Source organism: Staurois parvus, unplaced genomic scaffold (assembly GCF_062004578.1).
Source record: "Staurois parvus isolate SC_StPar_1 unplaced genomic scaffold, SC_StPar_1.0 ptg000469l, whole genome shotgun sequence".
Lineage (NCBI taxonomy): Eukaryota > Metazoa > Chordata > Amphibia > Anura > Ranidae > Staurois > Staurois parvus.
Genome location: NW_028318265.1, coordinates 822,748 through 849,752, shown reverse-complemented (window position 1 = coordinate 849,752; position 27,005 = coordinate 822,748). Strand labels below are relative to the sequence as shown.

General features: G+C 41.6%; 1 protein-coding gene across 6 annotated transcripts in view; it reads right to left on the bottom strand.

Moving 5' to 3' along the window:
- Positions 1-27,005, bottom strand: part of PIK3C2G (phosphatidylinositol-4-phosphate 3-kinase catalytic subunit type 2 gamma) — a 115,681-nt gene that overhangs the window by 32,455 nt on the left and 56,221 nt on the right. For all 6 annotated transcript variants that reach the window (XM_089689093.1, XM_089689098.1, XM_089689097.1 and 3 more), the window contains exons 20-24: positions 15,828-15,935; positions 13,187-13,279; positions 11,094-11,223; positions 9,563-9,678; positions 1,434-1,603 (exon numbers count right to left, since the gene is read on the bottom strand). In XM_089689093.1, the coding sequence (XP_089545219.1) occupies positions 1,434-1,603; positions 9,563-9,678; positions 11,094-11,223; positions 13,187-13,279; positions 15,828-15,935 (617 nt within the window). The remainder of the gene's footprint in view (positions 1-1,433; positions 1,604-9,562; positions 9,679-11,093; positions 11,224-13,186; positions 13,280-15,827; positions 15,936-27,005) is intronic.

Genomic DNA, 27,005 nt, shown 5'->3' with positions numbered 1-27,005 from the left:
AACTCCCAAAAACTCTACCCCTTCCACCCACTGGCTTCTGAAAGGTTCCATGGTCCTCCAGAACCAGGTGGAGGCCATCGAGTCCCAATCTGTTAGGCCATCCAGGCTGACCTGCAGTAACCCAACCTATTTACAGACTCACACAGTTACCATGAGGCATACACAAGAATTTTCCCTACACAATTCTAGTAGCACACCAGAGGGTGCTACATTCTTATTCTGGTGCTCCCAGGACAAAACAGAGAGGGGGAATCTTCCTAGCATTGACACAGATTCTTCTCTGCTTCATCCAAAATTAAGGCTTGTTCACATGTGCAGTGTCCTCTGAAGCATGATCTGTGTTGGAACTGAACTGAAGGAACTATGAAAAACTTGTTGAATTACAGGACTGAACATGGTTAGAAGTGATTTATTGTCACTGTACATGGAGTGTCTGACATACATTCATACTGGCTTGTGAAGAGGAATAAAAGCAAAGTGTAAACTGATCTTGAAGTGAGAATAATCATCCTCAACCAGCGGTAGATGCTGGGCCTTATGATTGTCAGTTGTGGGACAGCTGCTCACACAAGAAAAGAATGACAGAGGACAACATACTGTTCATGAAATTGGATTTGCATCCTGGGAAAGTTTACACTTCCTGACCCCACAAATCCCCTTCCTCAGCGGGTGGTGTGCAGGTCTGTGGCAGATTGGGATGTGTGTGTGTGACGTCTCCGCACAATGTGTCATCAAGCAGTTCATTATCCCCTTTTATGGGAAAATAAAACACATCTCAGTCCCATGGGAAGTCCTCCCCACCACTGACAATCTTCCTATGATGTGAAGATAATAACATGTCATCCAAAAACTAGCAGAGAAATTTCTGGAAGGTGAACAAAACTGCAAAATATTCTGGACATTATCCAGTATATGGGGAGTCGCCATAGAGGTCAGGTGGCAGCACAATGTCTGAAAACACAGCTCCTAATCACAAAAGCACTTTTTCTGTTAAAGGGAACCACAGCGTATCTTCCATCAGTGTGCTATGTATGTTGTACATCTGTTCAGCCAGAAGGCAGCTACACCAACAAAGTCTCTGTTATAAATATATAAGATGAACCAGCCTATATCCCCGCTCTCAAGAAATGGTGAAAATATTGGTATACGAAAATAAAATAAAAATGATTAAACCAGTAATTAAATATTTAAACCAAGCTGCCGTTTTAAATAACAAAAAAAAATCTATAAACAGTGACTGAAAAAGTACACATAAACAGCGCTGTTTATGTGTACTTTTTTTTTTTTAGTCACTGTTTATAGATAAAGTCTCTGTTATACAAAGCAGCCAGCTGTGAGCATTCTCTTCCTCACTAGCACATTGAGTTGTAGTTCTAGAATGGACTAGTCATGGACTCCTCTCACCTAACAAATTATACAGGAGCTCCACTCACCTTTTTACCTTCCCAAACATCTGCGCATTGCCCAAAATCTTCCCGAAATCGATGTGGAACATATGACCTGTGCTTGTCAGCATTATGTTGTCATTGTGGCGGTCACAGACACCCAAGATGAAGGTGGCGACACACCAGCCGGCACATGAATACAGGAAATTATCTGAGGCCTGTGGAACACACCAGAAAAAGTGACACATCACACACAATATCTTTGTAGATGAGTCGTGTACTATACATATTAGAGATGTATATAGATTGTATGACATATGCACATTTGTAGGCTAATCATATACAGATATGATCGGGGCAGACTGACCATTTGGAAACTCGGGCATTGCCCGAGGGCCGGGGGTCAGTAGGGGGCCCCATGAGATGCCCCTGTTACCTTTTTCATAGGGTTTTTTGAGTTTGGGCAAGGGCACAGGGGCCCCATGATCCCCTATTGCACAGGGGCCCCATGAGTTGTCAGTCCGCCCCTGGATATCATACATCTTGGCAGAGTAAATGATGGAGAAGAATTTGGGTATTCTGGTAGAGCAAAGACTAAGCACTCTTCACTCAGCACCAATCTGTAGCTTTCAGGGCTGGTCACAGTGGGATTGCATGGGAACACGTGCTTCTGTGCCAGTACCGTGTGTTTTGTTTAGACAACCCCTTCATTTGAATGGGCTGCAAAATGCCCTGGACCATGGAAAAAGAAGCGCAAACACTGCTTTTTCATAACGCACTACACCAAACCACACGATACTGAAGTACCATGCAATATGGTACCCACAAACCCAATGCATCTGTGGTCTGCATTTGGGGTGCCATTAACATTACATTAGTACCTGCATGCAGATCGCAAGGCAGCATATTTACCTGTGGTGTGGGAAATGTGCATGGAGTGAGCCTTTCCCACACCGCGTTCTGGTGCAAACTGGCCATTAGAGTGAGCAAGATAGCTTCTTGTATTATAAAAGAGTTGTACACTTCAGAGAGAGAGACATGAACCACCCTTGTTGTAGTACCAGCATTAGTACCATTGATCGTTAGTTCAGATTTTGGCACTAGTTCATAAAAAGGGTATCAGAGTACTGGAGAAAGTGCATAAAAAGGACATTAAAATAAAAAGGGGCAAGGAGAAGATCTGCTATGAGGAAATTGGACCTTTAGACTAGGGGCTCATGCACATGGCTGCAAAAAATGTGACATTTTCATCAGTAAATTTTATGTCTCTGAACATAGGTGTAATGTTTCCTATGGACCCATGCACACAGTTGCATAACGACCAGTACACCCGTGATGCACTCAGGTACATAAGAAAAAAAAAAAATAAAACAATAGAAAAAACTGTGTCTGAGGTCCTGCACTAATATTTACATATGTACGCTGTAGAACACAAATATAATCTGTTGGACTTGTGTCCAAGCAATGAAGGATGCTACGGGGGAAATGTTATAGGCATCCAAGCAACGGAGGACTGAGGATGCTCTAGGTGGCAAAGCTGCCTCCGTTCTACCAATAGAGGATGCTAGATGGTAAGAGCTTCTTGCGTCCTAGCAACTGAGGGTGCTAGGTGGCAAGCCACCTGCGTCCTAGCAACTGAGGGTGCTAGGTGGCAAGCCACCTGCATCCTTGCAACTGAGAATGCTTGGCAACAATAGCTGCTTGCATTCTAGCAATGGATGCATACTAGCAACGGAGGTAGCACTAACCACCTGTGTCCTAGCAACCAAAAGGCTGCATTAATGCTGTACACTTGCATTCATGTAGAAGCTGCTCAAATGTTATATGTGTACAGAGCACTTTATACCCAGGATCTTGCTGCTAGCAACATCCAGCATACTAGTTGTATTTTCATAAAGTCATATGCACTTTCTTTTTGTGAGGAGGAGAGCAAAAATTTAGACAAAGGAGTGGCTGTGTATATAGTATACTTGGATTTTGGAAAAACGTTTGACAGTTTCCCACACACGACTAATGTGTAAGTTAATGTCTATGGGCGTAGAAACTTCAGTTTGTAAATGGATAAGAAATTGGCTAAAAGTAGTGATTACAGAGCTACTAAAAGCAGAATTATAATGAAAAAACCCAAATATGTCATACATGGAATGGTTTTGCACACAGCAGCCCCAATCCTCCTCTTCTCTGGTTCCACAGCCAGCACTCCTGGCACCTCCCCCCTGATGAGTGCCCTCATAGCAAGAGGCTTGCTATGGTGACGCTCATGCGTGCTCAAAACCATGTTTTATATATTGAGCATGTTTATATATTTATATCTTTAGGTAATGACTAACTTATATTGATGGTCATTATCAGCAGCGCTTTTATTACTCATGCGTTCTTGCTTCCAAGCCCTGCTCCGTGTGTCCATTGATGCCCCCCACTCCCTCCTCGCTGGCTGTGATTGACAGCAGTGGGAGCCGACAGGAGAGCCTCTGCTGTTGTGTACATTGCTGGATTGAGATCAGACTCAGGTAAGTGTAAGGGGGGGCTGGGGAACTGCACTGCTACTAGCATAGCACCGTCCTAGTTAGGTGATAAGATAAGTAAATTTAGTTGGGCCCATTGTAGTCAATGGAGTTAATTTATTCTATTAGGCAAATTTAATGTGACACACTGTATCCAGCGAGGCTGGAATTCTGTTTTGGGTTTACAGTTAAGTGTTAGTGTAAGTATATTTAGTTTTTAGCTCACTGTACCCAGTGGAGCGGAGTTTAATTAATCAGGTCTGACCTGTGTTCCAGGGGCTGCATGATTCTTTGTTGCTCCCTGTTCGCCTGGAGGAGCTCTAGGTATCATAGATGGGAACATATTAACCACTTGCGCTCCTGAGGATTTAACCCCCTTCCTGACCAGGCCATTTATTGTGTTACGACGCTGCGTTATTTTAACTGACAATTGCACAGTCATGCTGCTTGATCAGTGTCGCAGGCAACAGACTGAAGTGCAGATCTGTGTAGTCTGACAGTGGGGAAATCTCCCTGCTGTTAGAATAAAATAGCGCTAGTCAAAAGAAAAAAAAATATGACCCAGTATGGGCAGCTTTAATCACTTTCACGTAATTAGTGAGGACAAGTGGGCACTCGTGTCTGGAGGAAAAGAAATTTAACCTCCACATATGCAAAGGTTTCTTCGCATTAAGAGCTGTGAAAATGTGGAATAAACTACCTCAAGAACCAGCTCCAGTCAGCTCAGTAGATTGTTTTAAAAAAGAGATAGATGCTTTTCTAGATGCACAAACTATAACTGAATATTAACATTTTGCGGTAACAACACCAGGGGCAGTTGATCCTGGGAATATTTAAATGCCTCCTGGGGGATCAGGAGGGATTTCTTTCCATTGCTGTTGTAAATTGAATTATGCTTTATTATTTTTTTTTTGCCTTCCTTTGGATTGACTATGGGTATAGGATTGTGTACTGTATATGGTGGTTTTCTATTTGTTTTTGTTTTCTATTTGTTGAACTGGATGGACTTGCATCTTTTTTTTCACCTGACTAGCTATGTATCTTTGTAAATCAGCTAAATATGTTCTAGGTGCATAAAAAAAAAGGTGTGCTGCATCTTGCAGTTTTTAATTAGTAAGCAGCCACAACCTTAGTAGAAAAGTCTGTCACCTGCCAGCATTCTGTAGAGGAGGACCTTTGCTCTGTAATTGTATACAATGGTCTGCAGAGGTCCGACACACTGCTTGCTGAGCCAGAGCTACAGCTTTCTAATCAGCAGGGAGCATGAGCTTTATTGATGGCAGAGCAAGCACAACTCTGAATGAAATTAAAGGATAAATTCACCTTTTAAAAAAAAAATAAAAGCACATTTTGTGCAAGGAAAACAATTTGCAATTTGGAATAAGGAGCCTGCATAGCATTGCACACACTATCAGCAGTTCACGGGTGCAATCTCAGGCTCCTGTAGACTCTCAGAATAGGTGTCTGCTTGTACCCCCTCAGCAGACTCTTTCTGAGCATGCAGATGACCGGAATATAGAAGTGTTTGGGATTAAACCGCAGAGTTTAGTTTGTTTGTACCTTTTGCACTGAAATGTTCAAAGAATATCAACCAAAAGAAATAATAAATCAACAACTATCTTTATTTAAATCCTCTGGTGTGTTCCAGAGATGAGCCAAATTTCCTGCTACCAAAAATCCCATTTCAGTCTTTGCAGATGACACCAAGCTGTGCAGTGGAATAACGTCCTTACAGGATGTCTTCAATTTACAAGCTGACCTCAATGCACTGTGTAATTGGGCAACTATGTGGCAAATGAGGTTTAATGTTGATAAATGTAAGGTGATGCACTTGGGGGCTAAGAATATGCATGCATCATACATACTAGGGGGGGTACAACTGGGGGAATCAATGATGGAGAAGGATCTGGGAGTTCTGGTAGATCACAAGCTTAATAATGGCATGCAATGCCAAGCTGCAGTTTCTAACACGAGCAAAATCCTCTCTTGTATTAAAAGAGGTATAGACTCCAGAGAGAGAGATATCATATTCAACTGGTACAAATCATTAGTAAGACCTCATCTGGAATATGCAGTTCAGTTTTGGGCACCAATTCACAAAAAGAACATTGGGGAACTGGAGAAAGTACAGAGAAGGGCAACCAAACTGATAAGAGGCATGGAGGAGCTCAGCTATGAGGAAAGATTAGAGAAACTGAATTTATTATCTTTTGAGAGGAGGGGATTGAGGGGGGATATGATCAACATGTATAAATACATCAGTGGTTCATATAGTGAACTCGGTGTTTTGTTATTCACCCTGAGGTCATCACAGAGAACAAGGAGGCACTCTTTACTTCTGGAGGAAAAGAAATTTAATCCTCAAATACGGAAAGGTTTCTTCACAGTAAGAGCTGTGAAAATGTGGAATAGACTCCCTCAAGAGTTGGTTTTGGCCAGCTCAGTGGATTGCATTAAAAAAGGCCTGGATTCTTCCCTAGATACACAGAATATAACTCGTTACTAACATTTATTGGTAAAGTTGATCCAGGGAATGTCCGATTGCCTCTCGGGGGATCAGGAAGGAATTTTTTTCCTCATGAAGGAGAATATTGGATCATGCTTTGCTGGGGTTTTAGCCTTCCTCTGAATCAACTGTGGGTGTGGGATTTTATCATTTTTTTTTTTTTTTTTATGGTTGAACTGGTTGGACTTTTGTCTTTTTTCAGCCAGACTAACTATGTAAAAATTACCACTGCTAATAGTAGAACTCTGTAGAGACATCTCCTCCTCCTGCCAGGGCCAGGAAGACCAGTAATCATTGGAAAAACAAAGATGTTGGTGCTCTGTCACCTTGACTGAGAAGCTCTGTACCAAAAGAAAAGGGGGCAGGGTAAAATCAATCTTAGGGCAGGCTGGTGTATTTTATTTATTCTTGAAGAGGTGTTTGTATTATCAACAGAACAGAAGAATTTGGGATGTACAATTCTATTTTCAAAAAATTAAGGAAATTAAACTGGGGAGACTTAAAAAAAAAAATAGGATTTAAGAAATCAACAACAACAAAAAAAAAAGACAGATAGACCAACGCAAACAGAAAAACAGGCACACAGTGCCAGTGGAGTATCTCCAGAAATTATCATATATACTGCATGAAGCAATAACCCTTGAAGAAGTTGCTGGATTAAAGCTGGCCATAGTTTTTTTTCTTTTTGTAGCTAGCGGGCTAAACCACAACAACAAAAAAAAAAAGATTCCTCCATCCACACACTGTATTCTGACAGCGGGGCTCACTACTGTCAGAATACACTGATCAGTGGATGCAGTCGCTGATTGACAAAAGTTTTCCAGCATGTCCCTTTTACTTCTGTGGAGCAGGGACAGCCACACACTGATCAAAATTTGGCCTGTCCCTGCTGAACTGACTGAATTTTGATGCATCTGTGGCCAGCTTTGCAGGCCCTCTTGCTTCCCCCACTAGTGACTTGCCCTGTAGCTACACCGAGGCATTCACTGACTCTCCATTGGAGGAAATCAAACAGACGTCAAGGATTCCAATCTTCTTTTGAAAAATGTATTGGCTCATTGTCTAAGAAGAAATGGTTAGGGGTAGAGGATATTCAGAAACAGTAAATTAGGCTTTCAAGTCACAGCAAATCCACTACCTTTGAAGTTGATAGTGACTCTAATATTTCAGTGCCAGCCTCCCAATTACAAATGGATCCTTTGGGAGCGACTAATTGGAGGCCCTAGATTCTTCAATAGCAGCCTCCCAAAGATAATAGATCACTTGATTAGCACTATTGGTGGCCTTAGATTCTGCAGTAGCAACCTCCCAACAGGAACTGATCTTTAGGCAATCACAGATATTGCTAAATAATAAGGTCTCCATGCACTGTTCATCTGAAAGCAGCTCCTCCTAAGATCTCCAGGACACCCCTGATCTTTCAGCCCCAATCCATTCTGGCTTAAGCTTCTTAGGCCTAAACTCAGGCCCTCAGGAAAAGACCTTCCCCACTCTGGCAACTGAGCTGGGAGGCAAAGAGTGAACCCTTCACACAATCCGCAACAAGCAGAAAACCTTTCTAGAAGGTCTGTCCAATTATTTATCCTCTTCCCCAGCTCACATCACTTGAATAAATTCCTTAGTGATTGTTCAGGACAGAACAAATATTCATAACCCATTAAATTATATCTTCTCACTATAACCACTGGAGAACCCTCCCCATTAGCAGACAGAAGCAAACAATGGGATAAACCCAACAAACCTAGATATTATAAAGAAAGCTCAACATTAAATGTAGACATTCCAGCTTATGGTAGGGTCTCTCTCTCATATATATATATATATACGTTTCTGTGCATACAGTAGATCTGTACTGGGCGCAAAAAAACGCTGCTTCTACAGGAGTTTTACATTTTGCCTGCAAAAGCAGCTCAATGTTATGCTATATGTCAATGCACACTAGGACGTTCAGAGGCATATTTTAAGGTCAGCATTTAGAGGCAGAAAAAGTACCTCTTTTGGATTGTGTTTTTGAGAGGACTTTTCTGGCAGAAACACTAAATTCCCCTAAATGCATGTACAAAAACTCTCTATATGAGTGTTTTTTTCTGCCAAGGGAATGGACTTTTTTTTTGAGCCAAGTGTGCATGGACCCTAACAGTGCAGTCATAAGCATGCATTAGACCCAATCTCCTTCATTGGAATTGTCTAACTCCTCCTGTTCTATTAAGAGGAGGACAATGTGTATCGGTCAGCGAGTGTCTTCTTACAATGATTACAGAGCCGGCTCGGTGTCTCACCTTCCATCACATTAGCAGAGTAGGAGGGAGGCTGAAGGTTGATTAAAGTCTATCGGAAAGCAAATGGCTTGATAAATGAGAATTGGATTTTTATAATGGAGTCGGAGAGAGAAAAGGGCACAGCGGATTCCCCATCTGGGCAGAGAGATGAATATATTGCTGAGAATTATTCAGTCACATCTTGCACTATGTAACACTGAATAATGAAACGGCAGCTTGTGCAGACCAGACAATGAAATGTTGCTGTTTATTCAAGCGGACAATATGTGGGGGGCATTGGACGGTGGAGTGAGATGTGATTAAAGGTGTGCTCAACATTTATTTTCCATTATAAGAAAGCAGAATAAAGTTCTAAGGAAGTCTCAGGTAATTCCTCTAGTTTTCTTCCGTGCTGTACTATCATTCAGTTTTCATTTGCAGTCCTCAGTCCTCGAAATAACTTACATTGTACAATGCTAACACAGATGATTGGAAATGGAATGTCAGGAAATTATCAGGAAGGATAGAAAACTTAATTGTAAAATTCTGCTGGACACTCAGATCTGCACTGTAATTACATTTTCTTTCTGGTTTTAAAACAGAGGATTGAAGACAGAGGACAAGCCACATGGGCAGAGAGTGAATAGGACTGTACCAAGGAAGAAGATTCAAATCAGTGTTCGCCTCCCCAGGTTCTCCTTGCAGGCTCCTCAGCCAGTGGTGTTCCAAAGTTCATAGGGAGGGGCAAAAGAGCAGAACTCTACCATAATGTGCAGCCCAGGTGGGGGGAAATTATTTTTGGCCTGACCGTCATCAAATATAATACCTGGTATTTTAATTTAAAGTAGTCCTATATGTCTGCCAGTATGAATAGTATTAATAGTCAGGAGGTGAAAGGGTGGTGCGTACCGTCTTATTACTTCCGAACCACTTCTTCATTGATGTGTCTTTTAAGGGACCAAAAAGACCACTGGTGTTCTGAATCTTAGCAAGGGTTGTGGAATCTGGGACCATCTGAATCAGACCTGAGAGAACACAGAGGACAATAATGACAGAATACAGAGGAACTGGGAAGTACTAATCACTATTGCAGGTCATATGCTTTCCAAAATCCCACTAATCCCACTTTTACTCAAAGCAGCTGTATTCCTACTTGAAAGTCCAAAAAACATCATTTTTACAGTTCTCACAGTTGTGCTCCTACCTGGAATTCTGAAAATCATTATCTGTTTCAAATGATCAAAACTGTGCTCCTACCCCATACACATAAGAAAGTTAGACGTAAATTTCCACTGGAGGAACAATAGGTTGATAATCTGTTTGTTAGTATAGTGCTTTCAACAGCTAATTCCAGCTGTTCAGACAAAAAAAAAAATTAAGGTGGAACATTTTTTCTTGTTCGTTAACACAACATCTGATTTTCATTCAATGTCTACAATAATCATATAGAACATACCGTGCATGCTCGCAAACAAAGAACAACCCGGAAGAAAAGGGCAACGAAAATAAAAATCGTACACAAGAAAGAACTTTCATATTCTGGATCAATAAAGAGCTACAAACAGTAAACAGTAGCATATTTTTTTCTTTGACGATAATCATGCTACATTAGTACATAGCTACCTTTGTCTTTGTCATTCAAGAATTCTCATACAAGTTTCATTCTCAGTTACATCATGATACGCATCTTTGTAGAAAATCGGACAATGGTTCATCTGATTTTCTTATAGTGTGTACTAGACTTCACACAGCAGTGCCCCTTCCTAGAAGCCTGGAAATCATTGTCTTTTTCTAATTATCACAGCAGAGCTGCTACCTAGGAGTCTGGAGAACACAAACAATTGGTAGTACTTGACATAAAAATTCTCATGGCAATCAGTGGTCATTCTGATTATTGGAAATCATCAACCTTGCATCCATTTCACAAGCAGATGACCAATCATTGTCAGGCTGCACACACACTACAGTGCAAAGCCATAGATGGATAGAATCTCGGCTGGTTCAGCAGGGACCGGCTGGTTCAGCAGGGACCGGCTGAGAATCAATCCATCTATGGGCAGGCTGGTTGTACTGAAGTTGATCCATTAATTAATTTCAGTACAACCAGCCTGTCGATCTTTTTGAGTGCGATCACTGCCAGTGGCTATAGCAGCCAGCAGTGATCATTTTGTTCTGCCCGCTGGCAGAACACAGTAGTGCTGTGGGAGGGATTGCTCCATCAGCACTGACTGTGTTGATGGAAGAATCAAGCGATTTAGTTTCCTTCCACCCATGGTGGAAAAAAAAGAAAATTGCATAATCTATGGCTTGCTTAAGATGTTCATTTTTAAATATTTTTTTACTCTGATTAATAGATGATTGCAGCCACATCAGACAATGGTAGTAGAGGTGGCATTCTCCAATATATCAGCACACAATTCTCCTCCCACCACCAACTCACCTTGTTTTTTGCCAGTGGATAAACACCGATAGGTCACCATCCGTAGGTCCAAACCTTCATAAAGCCAGATTCTGTCCATGAGATTGATGATCTGGAGGATGAGCATGTCCTGCCGAATGTCATCTCCTGTCTGAACAGTCACAAATGTCACTCACTATGAATGGCACACATATACATCTGATATGACACCCATCAGCACTGCATCACGTAAAAACTGTGCTAAAGACTGTTTAAGGCACGCAGAAATGACCAGTCAACCAATGTTATTGTATGTCATTTTACCATGCTTTAAAATGAAACTGTGGCCATGCTATAGATTTTCCAAAACTTCCATATTCGTAACAAGTATTAAATCAGCTTTAAAGTGACTTTGACACTTTTTAAATATTTGAAAAAAAGCCACCATATAAAGCAAGCAATTCTTACTTTCCCACCCCCCAGCCCACAATGATAAACTCCTACAGTGTATAGTAATGATGCATAGCTCACAACTGTCCCTGATTTCGAGAGACTGTCCCTCATTTGGAACAAATTCCCTCTGTCCCTCTTTCCTCCTCATTTGTCCCTCATTTTGGTCTGATCTATACAGTTGTATATAAAATGCACTATTTATCTATCAAAGAGTATTTCACAATGATAAACCTTTTATCCAGTTTTGAAAACGCTGCATTTGGATATTTCCAAAGCCAATATAAATGAATAGTAGTGATCAAAAAATACTTGTAGGTTTAACCAACAATTTTTGTGTGTGTAATCCACCTTTAAGGGGTGTGTGGCAGGGGGCATATCCTATGGCTACATACTGTTGCTGATAGGTGTTCCTCATTCCCATCTCAGAAAGTTTGGAGGTATGCTGATGTACGGACTAGCGAAAGAAACTGACAAGCACAACGAGGGACACCAGCATCTAACACACATGAAATTATCAAATGCAAAAGATTTTCTCTCAGAGTCTCTCAGTGTTGGTAGTGGGACAGAGTAGTATTAACTCACTGGGGACTTTTTCTTAAAAAAAAAAACACTTTAAAAGCAACCACTGACTTCTGTAGCTGCAAGTACAGTGGAGTAATTAAACCTCAAAATTTACTGCAAAATTACTTACATTTTCATATTTAGCAGTTGTGCAGCAGCAGTTACCCTTCACCCTGACCCCTTTACCCACCCAGCAATGACTCAGCAACTGAGTAGTAGTGCCAAGATTTGCCTGATTTGAAATTAAATGGATTGTTCAGGGTAGTCCTCCTATTACATTTTGGTTAAGCTACAGAAGACTGTAAGAGATTGTAATCAGATTGATGTATAGCATATGGGCAGCTTAATGCAAATGCTGAGTAGGTGCACAGGAACAAGAATAGCAGAGTGCTGAGATTTGATTTGAATAGTACAGTGCCTGCAGCTACAGAGGTCAGTGAGGGCTTATTTTGATGCTTATTTAATGTTATGGCTTATTCAATAAACAGCTGCAAGAGAAAAGCACTTGTTGCTAAGCTCATCAGCCAGTCAGAATTCTCTGTATGGTCCTCTTACTTCAGCACTGTGAATTTGGCTGTTTTTTCTTTATAAATTGGAATAAATTGGAACATATTTCCCTTCTTTATGGAACATTAGGTGGATAATATGTCATTATATGAGATATTTGGAATTATATGCAATTTGTTTTCTACAGTCCTGACTTTTCCTGCCCCTCCTAGGCCTCCACTGAGCTTTTCCCAAGTGTCCACAAAATGCCTGTAAAACATAGCTGCTGCACCTCCTTTTCCATGAGGGAAAGATTGTGGGTAATGGACATACATTGTATCATATTTCATGACTCACAGAGTACTAAAAGTAAAAAAACATGAAACGGTTTAACAATTGCCTGAACATGTTAGTTAACCCCATAATGTGTTCATGTCAGTTCCATTGTGGGACACCCAGAAAATTTGGAATGCTGCTTTTAATCTAGTACGCTGAGCTTTGGGCCATAAACAGAGACAATATGCCAAACTGGCACTTTCTGGACTGTTCACACAAAATCTGGATTTCAGTCCCTAAACTGACCATGAAATCTCTAATGTTGGTTTCCCTGAAATTCTTATTATGCTCTCCTTTACCTTGTATATGAGGTGGATATTCGGCCCTTGGCTATCGGCATTCAAGAAGGTGATCTTCAGTGGTCTGGCATTGGATTTGAAGTAAGAACACAGCTAGAATGGAGTTACACAAGTTAGAAAAAGTATTAAAACCAAATTTTACAATCTTCCTTCTGGTTGTGATTTAGCGGCAGCCTAGGATGGAGCCGAAATATTAATTACTGGAGGAAACTCAATGATTTATAATCACCCAATTATTGATAATCCATCCTGGAGATTGTGAAATTTACAGAGATTTTCCTAATAACCTACAACCATCACCTGTTCATGTATGCACACCTGTGTATCTGATCTGATTGTAAAATCTCCTTTAGATAAACCAACAACTACAGTGGGGATCGAAAGTTTGGGCACCCCAGCTAAAAATTTATATTAATGTGCATAAAAAAGCCAAGGAAAGATGGAAAAATCTCCAAAAGGCATCAAATTACAGATTAGACATTCTTATAATATGTCAACAAAAGTTAGATTTTATTTCCATCATTTACACTTTCAAAATAACAGAAAACAAAAAAATGGCGTCTGCAAAAGTTTGGGCACCCTGCAGAGTTAATATCTTGTACTGCCCCCTTTGGCAAGTATCACAGCTTGTAAACGCTTTTTGTAGCCAGCCAAGAGTCTTTCAATTCTTGTTGAGGTATCTTTGCCCATTCTTCCTTACAAAAGTCTTCCAGTTCTTTGAGATTTCTGGGCTGTCTGTCACGCACTGCTCTTTTAAGGTCTATCCATAGATTTTCAATTATGTTGAGGTCAGGAGATTGTGAAGGCCATGGCAAAACCTTCAGTTTACGCCTCTTGATGTAATCCCCCGTGGATTTCAAAGTGTGTTTAGGATCATTATCCATTTGTAGAAGCCATCCTCTCTTTAACTTCAGCTTTTTCACAGATGGCATCAAGTTACCATCCAAAATTTGCTGAAATTTTATTGAATCCATTTTTCCTTCTACTCGTGAGATGTTCCCTGTGCCACTGGCTGCAACACAACCCCAAAGCATGATTGATCCAACCCCATGCTTAACAGTTGGACAGAGGTTCTTTTCATTAAATTCTGTGCCCCTTCTTCTCCAAACGTACCTTTGCTCATTCCGGCCAAAAAGTTCAATTTTAACCTCATTGGTCCACAGAACTTGTTTCCAAAATGCATCAGGCTTGTGTATATGTTCATTTGCAAAGTTCAAACGATGATTTTTGTGGTGAGGACGTAGAAGAGGTTTTCTTCTGATGACTCTTCCGTGAAGACCATATTTGTACAAGTATCTCTTTATAGTGGAATAGTGTACCACAACTCCAGTGTCTGCCAGATCTTTCTGGAGGGATTGTGCAGTCAAACGTGGGTTTTGAATTGTTTTTCTCACAATCCTGCGAGCTGTTCTGTCTGATATTTTTCTTGGTCTTCCAGATCTTGCTTTAACTTCCACTGTTCCTGATGACTGTCATTTCTTAATTACATTCCGAACAGAGGATATTGACATCTGAAAACGCTTTGCTATCTTCTTATAGCCTTCTCCAGCTTTGTGAGCGTCAACTATTTTCAGTTTCAGTTTTCTAGACAACTGCTTAGAAGAACCCATGGTGCTGATTGTTGGGGCAAGGTCAGATGAGTCCGGGCATTTAAAACCTTTGATATTGACATCACCTGCTCTTCCCAGACGATGATTGAGAACAATCCATGACACTGGCAGGTCTCAGCTTTGCAAAGGGGGCAGTACATGCTATAAATTCTGCAGGGTGCCTAAACTTTTGCAGATGCCATTTTTTTGTTTTCTGTTATTTTGAAAGTGTAAATGATGGTAATAAAATCTAACTTTTGTTGACATATTATAAGAATGTGTAATCCGTAATTTGATGCCTTTTGGAGATTTTTCCATCTTTCCTTGGCTTCTTTATGCACATTAATACAAATTTTTAGCTGGGGTGCCCAAACTTTCGATCCCCACTGTATGTACTGCAAGGACCGAACTGATTGGATAAAAAATAAAATGGAAGGTTTAGGTCAACCTTCACACCACATAATTTTTTGGTTAATGTAATGGAAATTATATGAAGAATGTACGATCATCAAGTCTGACTGGCTTTATTTGTGGGGGAAGAGTATGGAATGGAGGATGGAAGGCTTGCATATTATTATATTATCTATACTTCATACAATGTCAGAATGGTGCAAATTGTAGCAATTAAGCCAGCCATACATGGATTGAAATTCAGCCGGTTCAGCAGGGACCGGCTGAACTTCAACCAATGTATGAGCAGGCTGGTTGTACAGAAGTCAATCTACAAATTGACTTCTGTACAACCAGCCTTTCAGAAAATTTCCACATGATCAGCACTGCTGGCTATAGTGCTGATTAGTATATTCTGACAGCAGTATCTCAGCTGCCAGAATACAATAGCTCAGTGGGAGGGATTCCCCCATCCACATGAAATGTGTAGAAGTGTGAATCAAGTCATTTTTTTACGATCAACCCACTTTATGGCCAGCCTTAGTCATCTGCATATCTCTTCACTCCACTTTATTACACCACTTTGACAAGACTGATAGTACATCTAATCCACCATTATACACATCAGAGAAAAAATACTTCCATACATTGCAGAGACTGACCTCTCTGTTGATTCCTTTCACAACAATGGCTGGATCTAGAGGAAGGTGACAACATTTCACCTCTTCAAAGAACTGATCCAGATCAATCAGACCCAACTTCAAAGTTTCCTGCAGGACAAAATGTATTTCATTAATATACAGATGGGGCTGGTGGGAGCAGAGAGCATGTAGGAAAGTGAAGTCAACTTTATCCACTACATATGGAGCTCAATTGCAGTGGCAAGGCAGAGGGAGAGGAAGTCAAGAGGAAGAATGCTCCTCTATGGTCTCCTGGGTCACTGGGGAAGCTATCCATTCGGATGCTGCCGCCTCATGTGACCCTGGTGGCCATCTTGGGTCAGGCAGAGTCTATTTAGGATTTTGGCTCGTATTTTGCGTGTAGGTAGTGTAGGGATAGGTTACCTGTCTTTCGCAGAATGTGAGTAGCAGGAGGAAAAGTTTACAGACAAATAGGGACAGGATAGGGACACACCATCCCTGGAATCCTCCCATTTGGCTACAGACCGGCCAGGCTGCAGTCTGCCTCTGAAACAAACGCTGTTGGCACGTCCAAGACCTGCTCCATTCCATATTGTCCTTGCATCCTGTGAGTGTTTCAAGTCAGGTGCCTTCCTGCCAAGCTGTTTGCAAAGTTGAACTCTGATGCTAATACAAGTTCTGTTGCTGCAAATGGACTCTGTGTATTTACTACCGACGCACCACGCTGTATCTCCCAACAAGCGGAGTCCACAGGGGTCCTGGTGATAAGTACTGATTCAAAATAATGCGCCTGGACTCACCTTCTGTCTGCTTTATAATATACCATACCCTTAATAATGTCCCTGGAAGCTCCAAATCCCCTTTATGTTATCCCTTGCCCCTGATAATGTTCTGACTCTCATTCTATCCTATTTATATTATCCCTTACCCCTAATAATGTCTATGAACTCATTTCATATCCCCTTTACATTATTCTTTACCCTGATAATGTTTCTGGACTCACCTCCTATCCCCATTTCGTTACCCCTACCCCTAATAATGTCACTGGGTTCACCATCTATTCTCTAATATTATCCCTTATCCATGCAAATGTCAGTGGGTTCACCTCCTATCCTCTTAATATGATCCCTTACCACTGATAATGTACCAAAACTTGATCGATAGAGCCACGCACACACGGTACTGCGCATGTGCGATCGGCCGGTGGCCATTTTGGAAACGGCAACATTTGGATTTTTTTTGCCAATCAATGCCTAATGATGTTTTCTTACATGTGAGTGCAACCATACTTTAAATAAATATTGTGATTATGGTTTTACACTATGTGGAGTGCTCTCTCTTTACATGTTTTCCACTAAGAGTCCAAGCCTTATCTATCCTGAGCAGTTTAGCTACCCTAATTAGGGTCCTTTGTTTGGAAGATCTTCAACTGCTCTTTTGGAGATCTGGAGGAAGATTTGAGTGTTCGGCTTTCTGGATTGTTTAACAAAGTGCGATTAACCACTCTTAACAGGAAGTCATGCCTTTCTGGTAAGCCTTCTGTAGTAGTGGTTGGTGACACAACTGTCCTTGGATTTCTTTTGTTTCATCACATCCTATGGGACTTTTCTTTCATTTTTGGATTGACTATTTTTTGACACACTTTTCACTGTTTTTTGATGATTATTTGTCACTTTTTTAAGCGCTGCACTCTTATGTACTTATTGCTTATTGCCTAGTATCATGCTATATGTTTCACAACTCATTTTTTGATTATTGATGATTTATTGTGGTTCTTATTAGCTCAAGTTTATATATATATTTATCCAGGATTCATAAGTGCAGCAGCCCATTTTCTTTACTAGCACAAGGTTTTTTCACAGTATTTTAGAAACAATAGATGACTCAATTAGCAATGGGATAAAGACACAACAGTAAACATCACACCTTAATAAACAGATTACAGCAAGTGACTTCTGTTATAGAGTTATGCCAATACTGTGACCCTACTTGTATATGGTAATATTGCATTGCCTTATACTTCCTGTTTCCTGTTCTATGCTGACCTGGATGCAGTTCTGTTGTACAACATGATTCCTCACACCAGCAGCCTGTGTTGTCTTCATTCCTGTACATGAAACAACTTCAGAATCAGGTTGTTTTGAGCTGATTATATTAACATCTGCTCTGAGTCTAGGAGTGGGGATGAGTCAGTCAATGCTGGTTTGGGCACAGAGACCCCAAATCTGTATCCTGGTCCTCCATTTCTCAGAGTCTGTATGTTTTGAGGAGACAAGGACTTGAATTTGAAGTAAAACCATTCCAAAAGGTCCCCCAGGCACACACCTCCCAAAGAATAGAGCCCCCTCAGATGCCAGGGCCCATGGTCATTAGGTAAGAGGCTAGCCTGCAGTCTCCACTAAAAAAGACCCTGTCCTGGTTGGGTCTGTCACAGGTACTGTCTCGAGAGTGGTTCCTCACTCCTGGCTGGAGCACACACCTATTTCCACGCAAAGGCTCTGTCTCTAAATTGGAGCTTTGAGTTATGGTCAGCCCTGGCTTATAACAAATTCACACCTGTGTACTCATACGGCCTGCAGATCTCCAGCCAAACTCAGACACAGGATTGAAGGCTTCATCTCAACCAAAACTTTTTGAAGCCTTCAAGATCCCCGATTTGGGATTACAAAACCCTGGGAAAACTGAAAACACTGCTCACAGTAAACATGTCGGCGCCCCATATTCTGCATTAATGCGAACCCTGTGTCATTCTTATATGCATTTCCATGGGGCCTTGCACTGTCAATTTCTTATTCCTCTAAATTGTCGTAGCCCCCCCCACACACACACATCCCCTTCCCCAATACTGTTCCCAGACTGCTTTGACAATGATACAAAATATTTGGATTTTATAATAATGCTTTTTTCAATTTAAAAGAGAGGTAAAAGAGGGTGTACTATATTGTTCCGCTCTAACATTGTCAAGTCTTCTGTTTAATATGAAAATATTGAATGTATTATTAATTATATAATATAATATTAAAATGAAGTAAGGAGGAATGGTAGCTTTATGCTGCTGTAATTGGATTTCTTATTTTGGGAATTCTGTGGTAAACATACGTGGGCATCTATCTGTCATTTAGATCTAGATGCCTCTGTCTGTCCTGTTAGAAATGATAGAGCCCCAGAGATGTCAGAGAAGCTTCATGACTGACTGAGCCAGAGATAAAAGGTGAAATGGAGAAAATCCATCATAACACCAAAAGCTTCACGCCACCGCCCGACTTAAGGAGACTTTATCTCTCTCTCTCTCTCTCTCTCTCTAAAGTGACACCTGTTTAGATAAAGCCAAGTGTCTGCCAAATGACAGGTAACCAGAACAATAGTATACATGGGGAGCATTCTGTAAAATATGATTGGTGGCCAGTTGCTAATCTGTTTTACCAGCACATTTTGAATAAAGTAATTTTCATCTTATCTAGAGCTCAGTTTTGTTGTTAATAGTTTCAGGTGCCACAACATTGAGAGACGTCAAACCCTCAGAGTAGCTGTGATTGGTTGTCATGGGTTACAGTACATATTGAATATACGGTGTCAGTTGATGATGGCAGCTGAAGAGAGATCACATGACCTTTTCTCATAAAGTGACTTTGAAGTGTCCTGGCCAGAAAATAATGCCACAGAGAAGGTTTACTTTAGTGGTGTGACATTAATATACAGAAGTGAGATGATATTTTGCTAATTTGCTGACATTTTTCATAATTTGGTGGTGAATAGATTAGACAATTTTTAATCTGAAAACACAGCTTAGGCCTGCAGTCCTGAATTAACACCTAGCTGCCAAAGGGTCTCTGACAGAGCCTGTGGGCTGTGGATAGATGTAATCAAACTAACTCACAATAGCTCAAAAGAATTCTACAGACTTTGCAACTGTGAAAGCAGCAGGGAAGGAGAGAATGTAAGGTAAAGGCTGGTAGGTTCCCCAGTGTATTTCTTCTTTTTGGCAACAAAATGGCGATAAAAAAGTGCCACATGTAATTTTAAGCAGTGCAGGTGCTGTAGGACCCATTAGAGGTCCACAAACTGACTACCCTGAAGAGCCCTGTGCCCAGAGTATCTCAGTGTGCTCAAAGTAACCACTCCCATTTCCAGGCATAAGTGGGTTGAAAAGTACATGTGGTGACCATGCAGCCCAGCATGTATCACCCCACTCTTTCACAACATTGTCTTTATAAACTGATAATCCACACTTATTTCTAGAGTAGAAAATGGTTTGTTATAGGGTGAGTGCAATGATTCTTTCTGATAGTATATATTATACGCCTTAGAGAACACTCTAGGGACTGACAAAATTGATAACTGGACCTGGTTCAAAGAAGCCATGCTATGTTTAGACTTGCTGCGATCTGGATGATGCACTGGTGTTCAGAAATCCTAACCTTGACCCAGCCGACTGGTCCAAAGAATCTATGGCAACTTCAGGAGGCTGGTATTCTCACAGGTAACACCTCCAGAGAGATTCAAAGATACAGCATTTAAGGAATTTTGGGTGTTCTACCAACAGGATAAAACAATATTGCTCAAGCAGTAACATTTACTTCTTTTTTTGTTAAACATTTTTATTCAGTAGCAAATAGCCACATTTCTGTATGTCGTTTCCTTTTTTTGTATTTTTGTAATTTTTACTTTTGCACATATCTCTGGGCACATCCTGCTAGGAATATTATACAGTATATACAAAACTAATAAGTGGCCTTCTGTGTACTAAACTAAGAAATCATAATAATAGAAAGATTGTTGCGTTATATTGCTAGCACCAGTTGTGGCCAGCAGTATTGCAGGCTATGATAATGGTTTTACAGCCCTATTTTACCTCCCTAAAGGAAGATACCTCCTCATTCCTTCTCCACCGGACAAGAATCTTGCTCCAGTTAGCATGTCGCCATGGGCGTGATTTCTTGACAATATGGTAGTACGATTACATCTTTGCCATATGTGGCCCTTAAGGACTGAATGCCCCTGACATAACCCTCTTTATTCATTTTTTTAAATATGCCTGCAGCTGCTGCAGACTGGCAGCGGGTAGTGAGTGTACACAGCTTTTAGGACTGAAGAAAATTGTTTAAACACACTTATTGCTGAAGGTCAGAACAGTTGGTGTCAAGTTTGGAGAATTCACAAAGAAGCAGCAGCTCTGATGTCACTACTTATAAATAATGAAGTTAATGCACTTTTTGTATATTTATATAAAATTCGCTAAGATAAAAGTGCCAAGCTGAGTGGAGAGAATTCAATCTGTAAATAATTGATAGCTCTTTGGGCGCATAAAGCACTGGCCAAAACTGAAGGAGGATTAGAGGGGAATTTACAGGATTCAATCCAGCAGCGGAAGTGGGCCATCTCAGCCTTTGCTGAATGCAGGAAGTTTGATGTTCAGTGATCCCCTCACTGGTCAACCCAAAACATTAAAGGTGTAATCTATTCACACATAGTAGGTGTCCTTATTGGGTAAGATCCAAGATAACAATTCAAGGTTTACAATAAACTAAGACCTTTACTTCTATAAGGGAGAAATTAAAATGTTTTGAGTTTTGTTGTTGGATATACAGTGCTCAAAAAAATGAAAGGAACACTTTTTAATCAAAGTATAGCATCAAGTCAATTAAACTCCTGGAATATTGATCTGGTCAGTAAAGTAGTAGAGGGAGTTGTTAATCAGTTTCAGCTGCTTTGGTGTTAATGAAATAACAACAGGTGCACTAACTGGGCAACAATGAGATGACCCCCAAAACAGGAATAATTTTACAGGTGGAGGCCACTGACATTTTTTTTGTCTGCTATCTTTTCTGGCTGTTTTTCACTAGTTTTGCATTTGGCTAGGGTCAGTGTTACTGCTGGTAGCATGAGGCAGTACCTGGACCCAACAGCGGTTGCACAGGCAGTCCACCTCCTCCAGGATGGCACATCAATACGTGCCATTGCCAGAAAGTTTGCTGTGTCTCCCAGCACAGTCTCAAGAGCATGGAGGCGATGCTAGGAGACAGCAGTTATTCTAGGAGAGGGCCGTAGAAGGTTCTTAACCGATCAGCAGGACCAGTATCTGCTCCTTTGTGCAAAGAGGAATAGGAAGATCACTGCCAGAGCCCTACAAAATTACCTCCAGCAGGCCACTGGTGTGAATGTCTCTGACAAAACAATCAGAAACAGACTTCATGAGGGTGGCCTGAGGGCTCCGACGTCCTCTAGTTGGCCCTGTGCTCACTGCCTGGTACCATAGAGCTTGATTGGAATTTGCCACTGAACACCAGAATCGGCAGCTCCGCCACTAGCGTCCTATGCTTTTCAAAGATGAGTGCAGGTTCACCCTGAGCACATGTGACAGACATGAAAGGGTTTGGAGAAGCTGTGGAGAATGTTAGGCTGGCTGGAACATCGTTCAGCATGACTGTTTTGGCGGTGGGTCAGTGATGGTCTGGGGAGGCATATCTATGGAGGGACTCACAGACCTCTACAGGCTAGACAATGGCACCCTGACTGCCATTAGATATCGGGATGAAACCCTTGGACCCATTGTCAGACCCTATGCTGGAGCAGTGGGTCCTGGGTTCCTCCTGGTGCATGCTAATGCCCCGCCTCATATTGCGAGAGTATGCAGGCAGTCCCTGGAGGATGAAGACATTGATACCACTACATGGCCCCCACGCTCGCCTGACCTAAATCCAATAGAACACCTTTGGGATAACATTTTTCGGTCCATCCGATGCTGCCAGGTTGCACCTCAGACTGTTCAGGAGCTCAATGATGCCCTGGTCCATATTTGGGAGGAAATACCCCAGGACACCATCCGTCGTCTCATTAGGAGCATGCCCCGATGTTGTCAGGCATGCATACAAGCACGTGGGGGCCATACAAACTACTGATCACCATTTTGAGTTGCTGCAATGAAATTTCAGCAAAATGGACTAGCCTGCTGCATAATTTTTTCACTTTGATTTTTGGAGTGTCTTTGGGGCGAGAGAGAAGAGGACAAAGTAGAAGAGGGGCAATATGGAGGATGACAACAGAGGGGAGAAGAGGACACAGTGCATGGGAAGACAATACAGAGAATGACAGTGGAGGGGAGAAGAGGTCACAGTGGAGGGTAGGACAATACAGAGGATGACAGCGGAGGGGAGAGAAGGACACAGTGGAGGGGAGGACAATACAGAGGATGAAAGTGGAGGGGAGATGAGGACACAGTGGAGGGAAGACAATACAGAGAATGACAGCTGAGGGGAGAGAAGGACATGGTGGAGGGGAGGATAATGCAGGGAATTACAGAGGAGGATGAGAGTGCTTGGGAGAAGAGGACAACGTAGAAGAGGGGCAATATGGAGGATGACAACAGAAGGGAGAAGAGGACACAGTGCATGGGAAGGCAATACAGAGTGTGACAGTGGAGGGGAGAAGAGGTCACAGTGGAGGGTAGGACAATACAGAGGATGACAGCGGAGGGGAGAGAAGGACACAGTGGAGGGGAGGACAATACAGAGGATGACAGCGGAGGGGAGAGAAGGACACAGTGGAGGGGAGGACAATACAGAGGATTAAAGTGGAGGAGAGATGAGGACACAGTGGAGGGGAAGACAATACAGAGGATGACAGCTGAGGGGAGAAAAGAGTACAGTGTGGAGGAAGACAATACAGAGGATGACTATGGAGAGGAGAGAAGGACACAGTGAAGGGGAGAACAATGCAAGGAATAATTGTGGAAGGGAGATAAGGACACAGTGGAGTGGAGGACAATACAGAGGGTGACAGCAGAGGGAGGAAGAAGACACAGTGGGGGGGGGGGGGGGACACAGAGGATTAGAGTGTTTAGGAAAAGAAGACATGGTAGAAGGGGGGCAATATGGAGGATGGCAACAGAGGGGAGAAGAGGTCACAGTAGAGGAGAGGACAATACAGAGGATGAAAACAGAAGGAAGAGAAGTGAAGGGTAGGACAATAGGGAGGATGAAAGTGGAGGGGAGAAGAGGACGCAGTGGACATGATGGCAATACAGAGGATGACAGTGATGGAAAGAGGAGGACACAGTGGAGGAGAGTAGAGATGAGCGAATTATTCAAAAATTCGATTCGGCTGATTCGCCGAATTTGAGGCAGAAATTCGATTCGATGCGAATTTATTCGCTACGAATTTAACTTATAAAAAGGGTTTCTAGGCTTCAGAGAGCCTTTAAATTAGTGCAGAACACTGTACCTTTAATTTGAATGCCCTTGGAGATGAGGAAGGAGAAGGAGAAGGATGAGAAGAAGGAGAAGGAGAAGGATGAGAAGAAGGAGAAGGATGAGAAGAAGGAGAAGGATGAGAAGGAGGAGAAGGAGAAGGAGAAGGATGAGAAGAAGGAGAAGGAGAAGGATGAGAAGAAGGAGAAGGATGAGAAGAAGGAGAAGGAGAAGGATGAGAAGAAGGAGAAGGATGAGAAGAAGGAGAAGGAGAAGGATGAGAAGAAGGAGAAGGATGAGAAGAAGGAGAAGGATGAGAAGAAGGATGAGAAGAAGGAGAAGGATGAGAAGAAGGATGAGAAGAAGGAGAAGGATGAGAAGAAGAAGGATGAGAAGAAGAAGAAGGATGAGAAGAAGGAGAAGGATGAGAAGAAGAAGAAGGATGAGAAGAAGAAGAAGGATGAGAAGAAGAAGAAGGATGAGAAGAAGGAGAAGGATGAGAAGAAGAAGAAGGATGAGAAGAAGAAGAGGGATGAAAAGAAGGAGAAGGATGAGAAGAAGAAGAAGGATGAGAAGAAGGAGAAGGATGAGAAGAAGAAGAAGGATGAGAAGAAGAAGAAGGATGAAAAGAAGGAGAAGGATGAGAAGAAGAAGAAGGATGAGAAGAAGAAGAAGGATGAGAAGAAGGAGAATTCCAAGCCGGCAAAAAGTGTATCTGCAGAGCTCCGCTATTTCTTAGCGGAGCTCTGCAGATACACTTAGCGGAGCTCTGCAGATACACTTAGCGGAGCTCTGCAGATACACTTTTTGCCGGCTTGGAATTCTTCTTATTTTCATCCTACTTCTTCTTCTTCTTCTTCTTCATCCTCATCCTCATCCTCAGAAGAAGAAGAAGAGGATGAGGATGAGGATGAAGAGGAAGAAGAAGAAGAAGAAGTAGGATGAAAATAAGAAGAATTCCAAGCCGGCAAAAAGTGTATCTGCAGAGCTCCTCTATTCTGCAGATACACTTAGAGGAGCTCTGCAGATACACTTTTTGCCGGCTTGGAATTCTTCTTATTTTCATCCTACTTCTTCTTCTTCTTCTTCTTCATCCTCATCCTCATCCTCAGAAGAAGAAGATGAGGATGAGGATGAAGAAGAAGAAGAAGAAGAAGTAGGATGAAAATAAGAAGAATTCCAAGCCGGCAAAAAGTGTATCTGCAGAGCTCCGCTAAGTGTATCTGCAGAGCTCCGCTATTTCTGACAGTTCTCTGACATTCACTCCATACAGCGGTTGAAACATTGTATCTATTTGTTTCCATAAATGGAAACAAATAGATACAATGTTTCAACCACTGTATGGAGTGAATGTCAGAGAACTGTCAGAAATAGGCTATTTCTGACAGTTCTCTGACATTCACTCCTCAACCGCTGTATGGAGTGAATGTCAGAGAACTGTCAGAAATAGCCTATTTCTGACAGTTCTCTGACATTCACTCCATACAGCGGTTGAAATATTGTATCTATTTGTTTCCATAAATGGAAACAAATAGATACAATGTTTCAACCGCTGAGCTCTGCAGATACACTTAGCGGAGCTCTGCAGATACTCTTAGCGGAGCTCTGCAGATACACTTTTTGCCGGCTTGGAATTCTTCTTATTTTCATCCTACTTTTTCTTCTTCATCCTCATCCTCAGAAGAAGAGGATGAGGATGAAGAGGAAGAAGAAGAAGAAGTAGGATGAAAATAAGAAGAATTCCAAGCCGGCAAAAAGTGTATCTGCAGAGCTCCTCTATTCTGCAGATACACTTAGAGGACCTCTGCAGATACACTTTTTGCCGGCTTGGAATTCTTCTTATTTTCATCCTACTTCTTCTTCTTCTTCTTCTTCATCCTCATCCTCAGAAGAAGAAGAAGAGGATGAAGAAGAAGAAGAAATAGGATGAAAATAAGAAGAATTCCAAGCCGGCAAAAAGTGTATCTGCAGAGCTCCGCTAAGTGTATCTGCAGAGCTCCGCTATTTCTGACAGTTCTCTGACATTCACTCCATACAGCGGTTGAAACATTGTATCTATTTGTTTCCATAAATGGAAACAAATAGATACAATGTTTCAACCGCTGTATGGAGTGAATGTCAGAGAACTGTCAGAAATAGGCTATTTCTGACAGTTCTCTGACATTCACTCCTCAACCGCTGTATGGAGTATTGAATGTCAGAGAACTGTCAGAAATAGCCTATTTCTGACAGTTCTCTGACATTCACTCCATACAGCGGTTGAAACATTGTATCTATTTGTTTCCATAAATGGAAACAAATAGATACAATGTTTCAACCGCTGTATGGAGTGAATGTCAGAGAACTGTCAGAAATAGCGGAGCTCTGCAGATACACTTAGCGGAGCTCTGCAGATACACTTTTTGCCGGCTTGGAATTCTTATTTTCATCCTACTTCTTCTTCTTCATCCTCATCCTCTTCTTCTTCTTCTGAGGATGAGGATGAGGATGAAGAAGAAGAAGAAGTAGGATGAAAATAAGAAGAATTCCAAGCCGGCAAAAAGTGTATCTGCAGAGCTCCTCTATTTCTGACAGTTCTATGTCAGAGAACTGTCAGAAATAGAGGAGCTCTGCAGATACACTTTTTGCCGGCTTGGAATTCTTCTTATTTTCATCCTACTTCTTCTTCTTCATCCTCATCTTCTTCTTCTTCCGAGGATGAGGATAAGGATGAAGAAGAAGAAGAAGAAGAAGAAGTAGGATGAAAATAAGAAGAATTCCAAACCGGCAAAAAGTGTATCTGCAGAGTTCCTCTAAGTGTATCTGCAGAATAGAGGAGCTCTGCAGATACACTTTTTGCCGGCTTGGAATTCTTCTTATTTTCATCCTACTTCTTCTTCTTCTTCTTCTTCATCCTCATCCTCATCCTCAGAAGAAGAAGAAGAGGATGAGGATGAAGAAGAAGAAGAAGAAGTAGGATGAAAAGAAGAATGAAAAGAAGAAGAAGAATGAAAAGAAGAAGAAGAATGAAAAG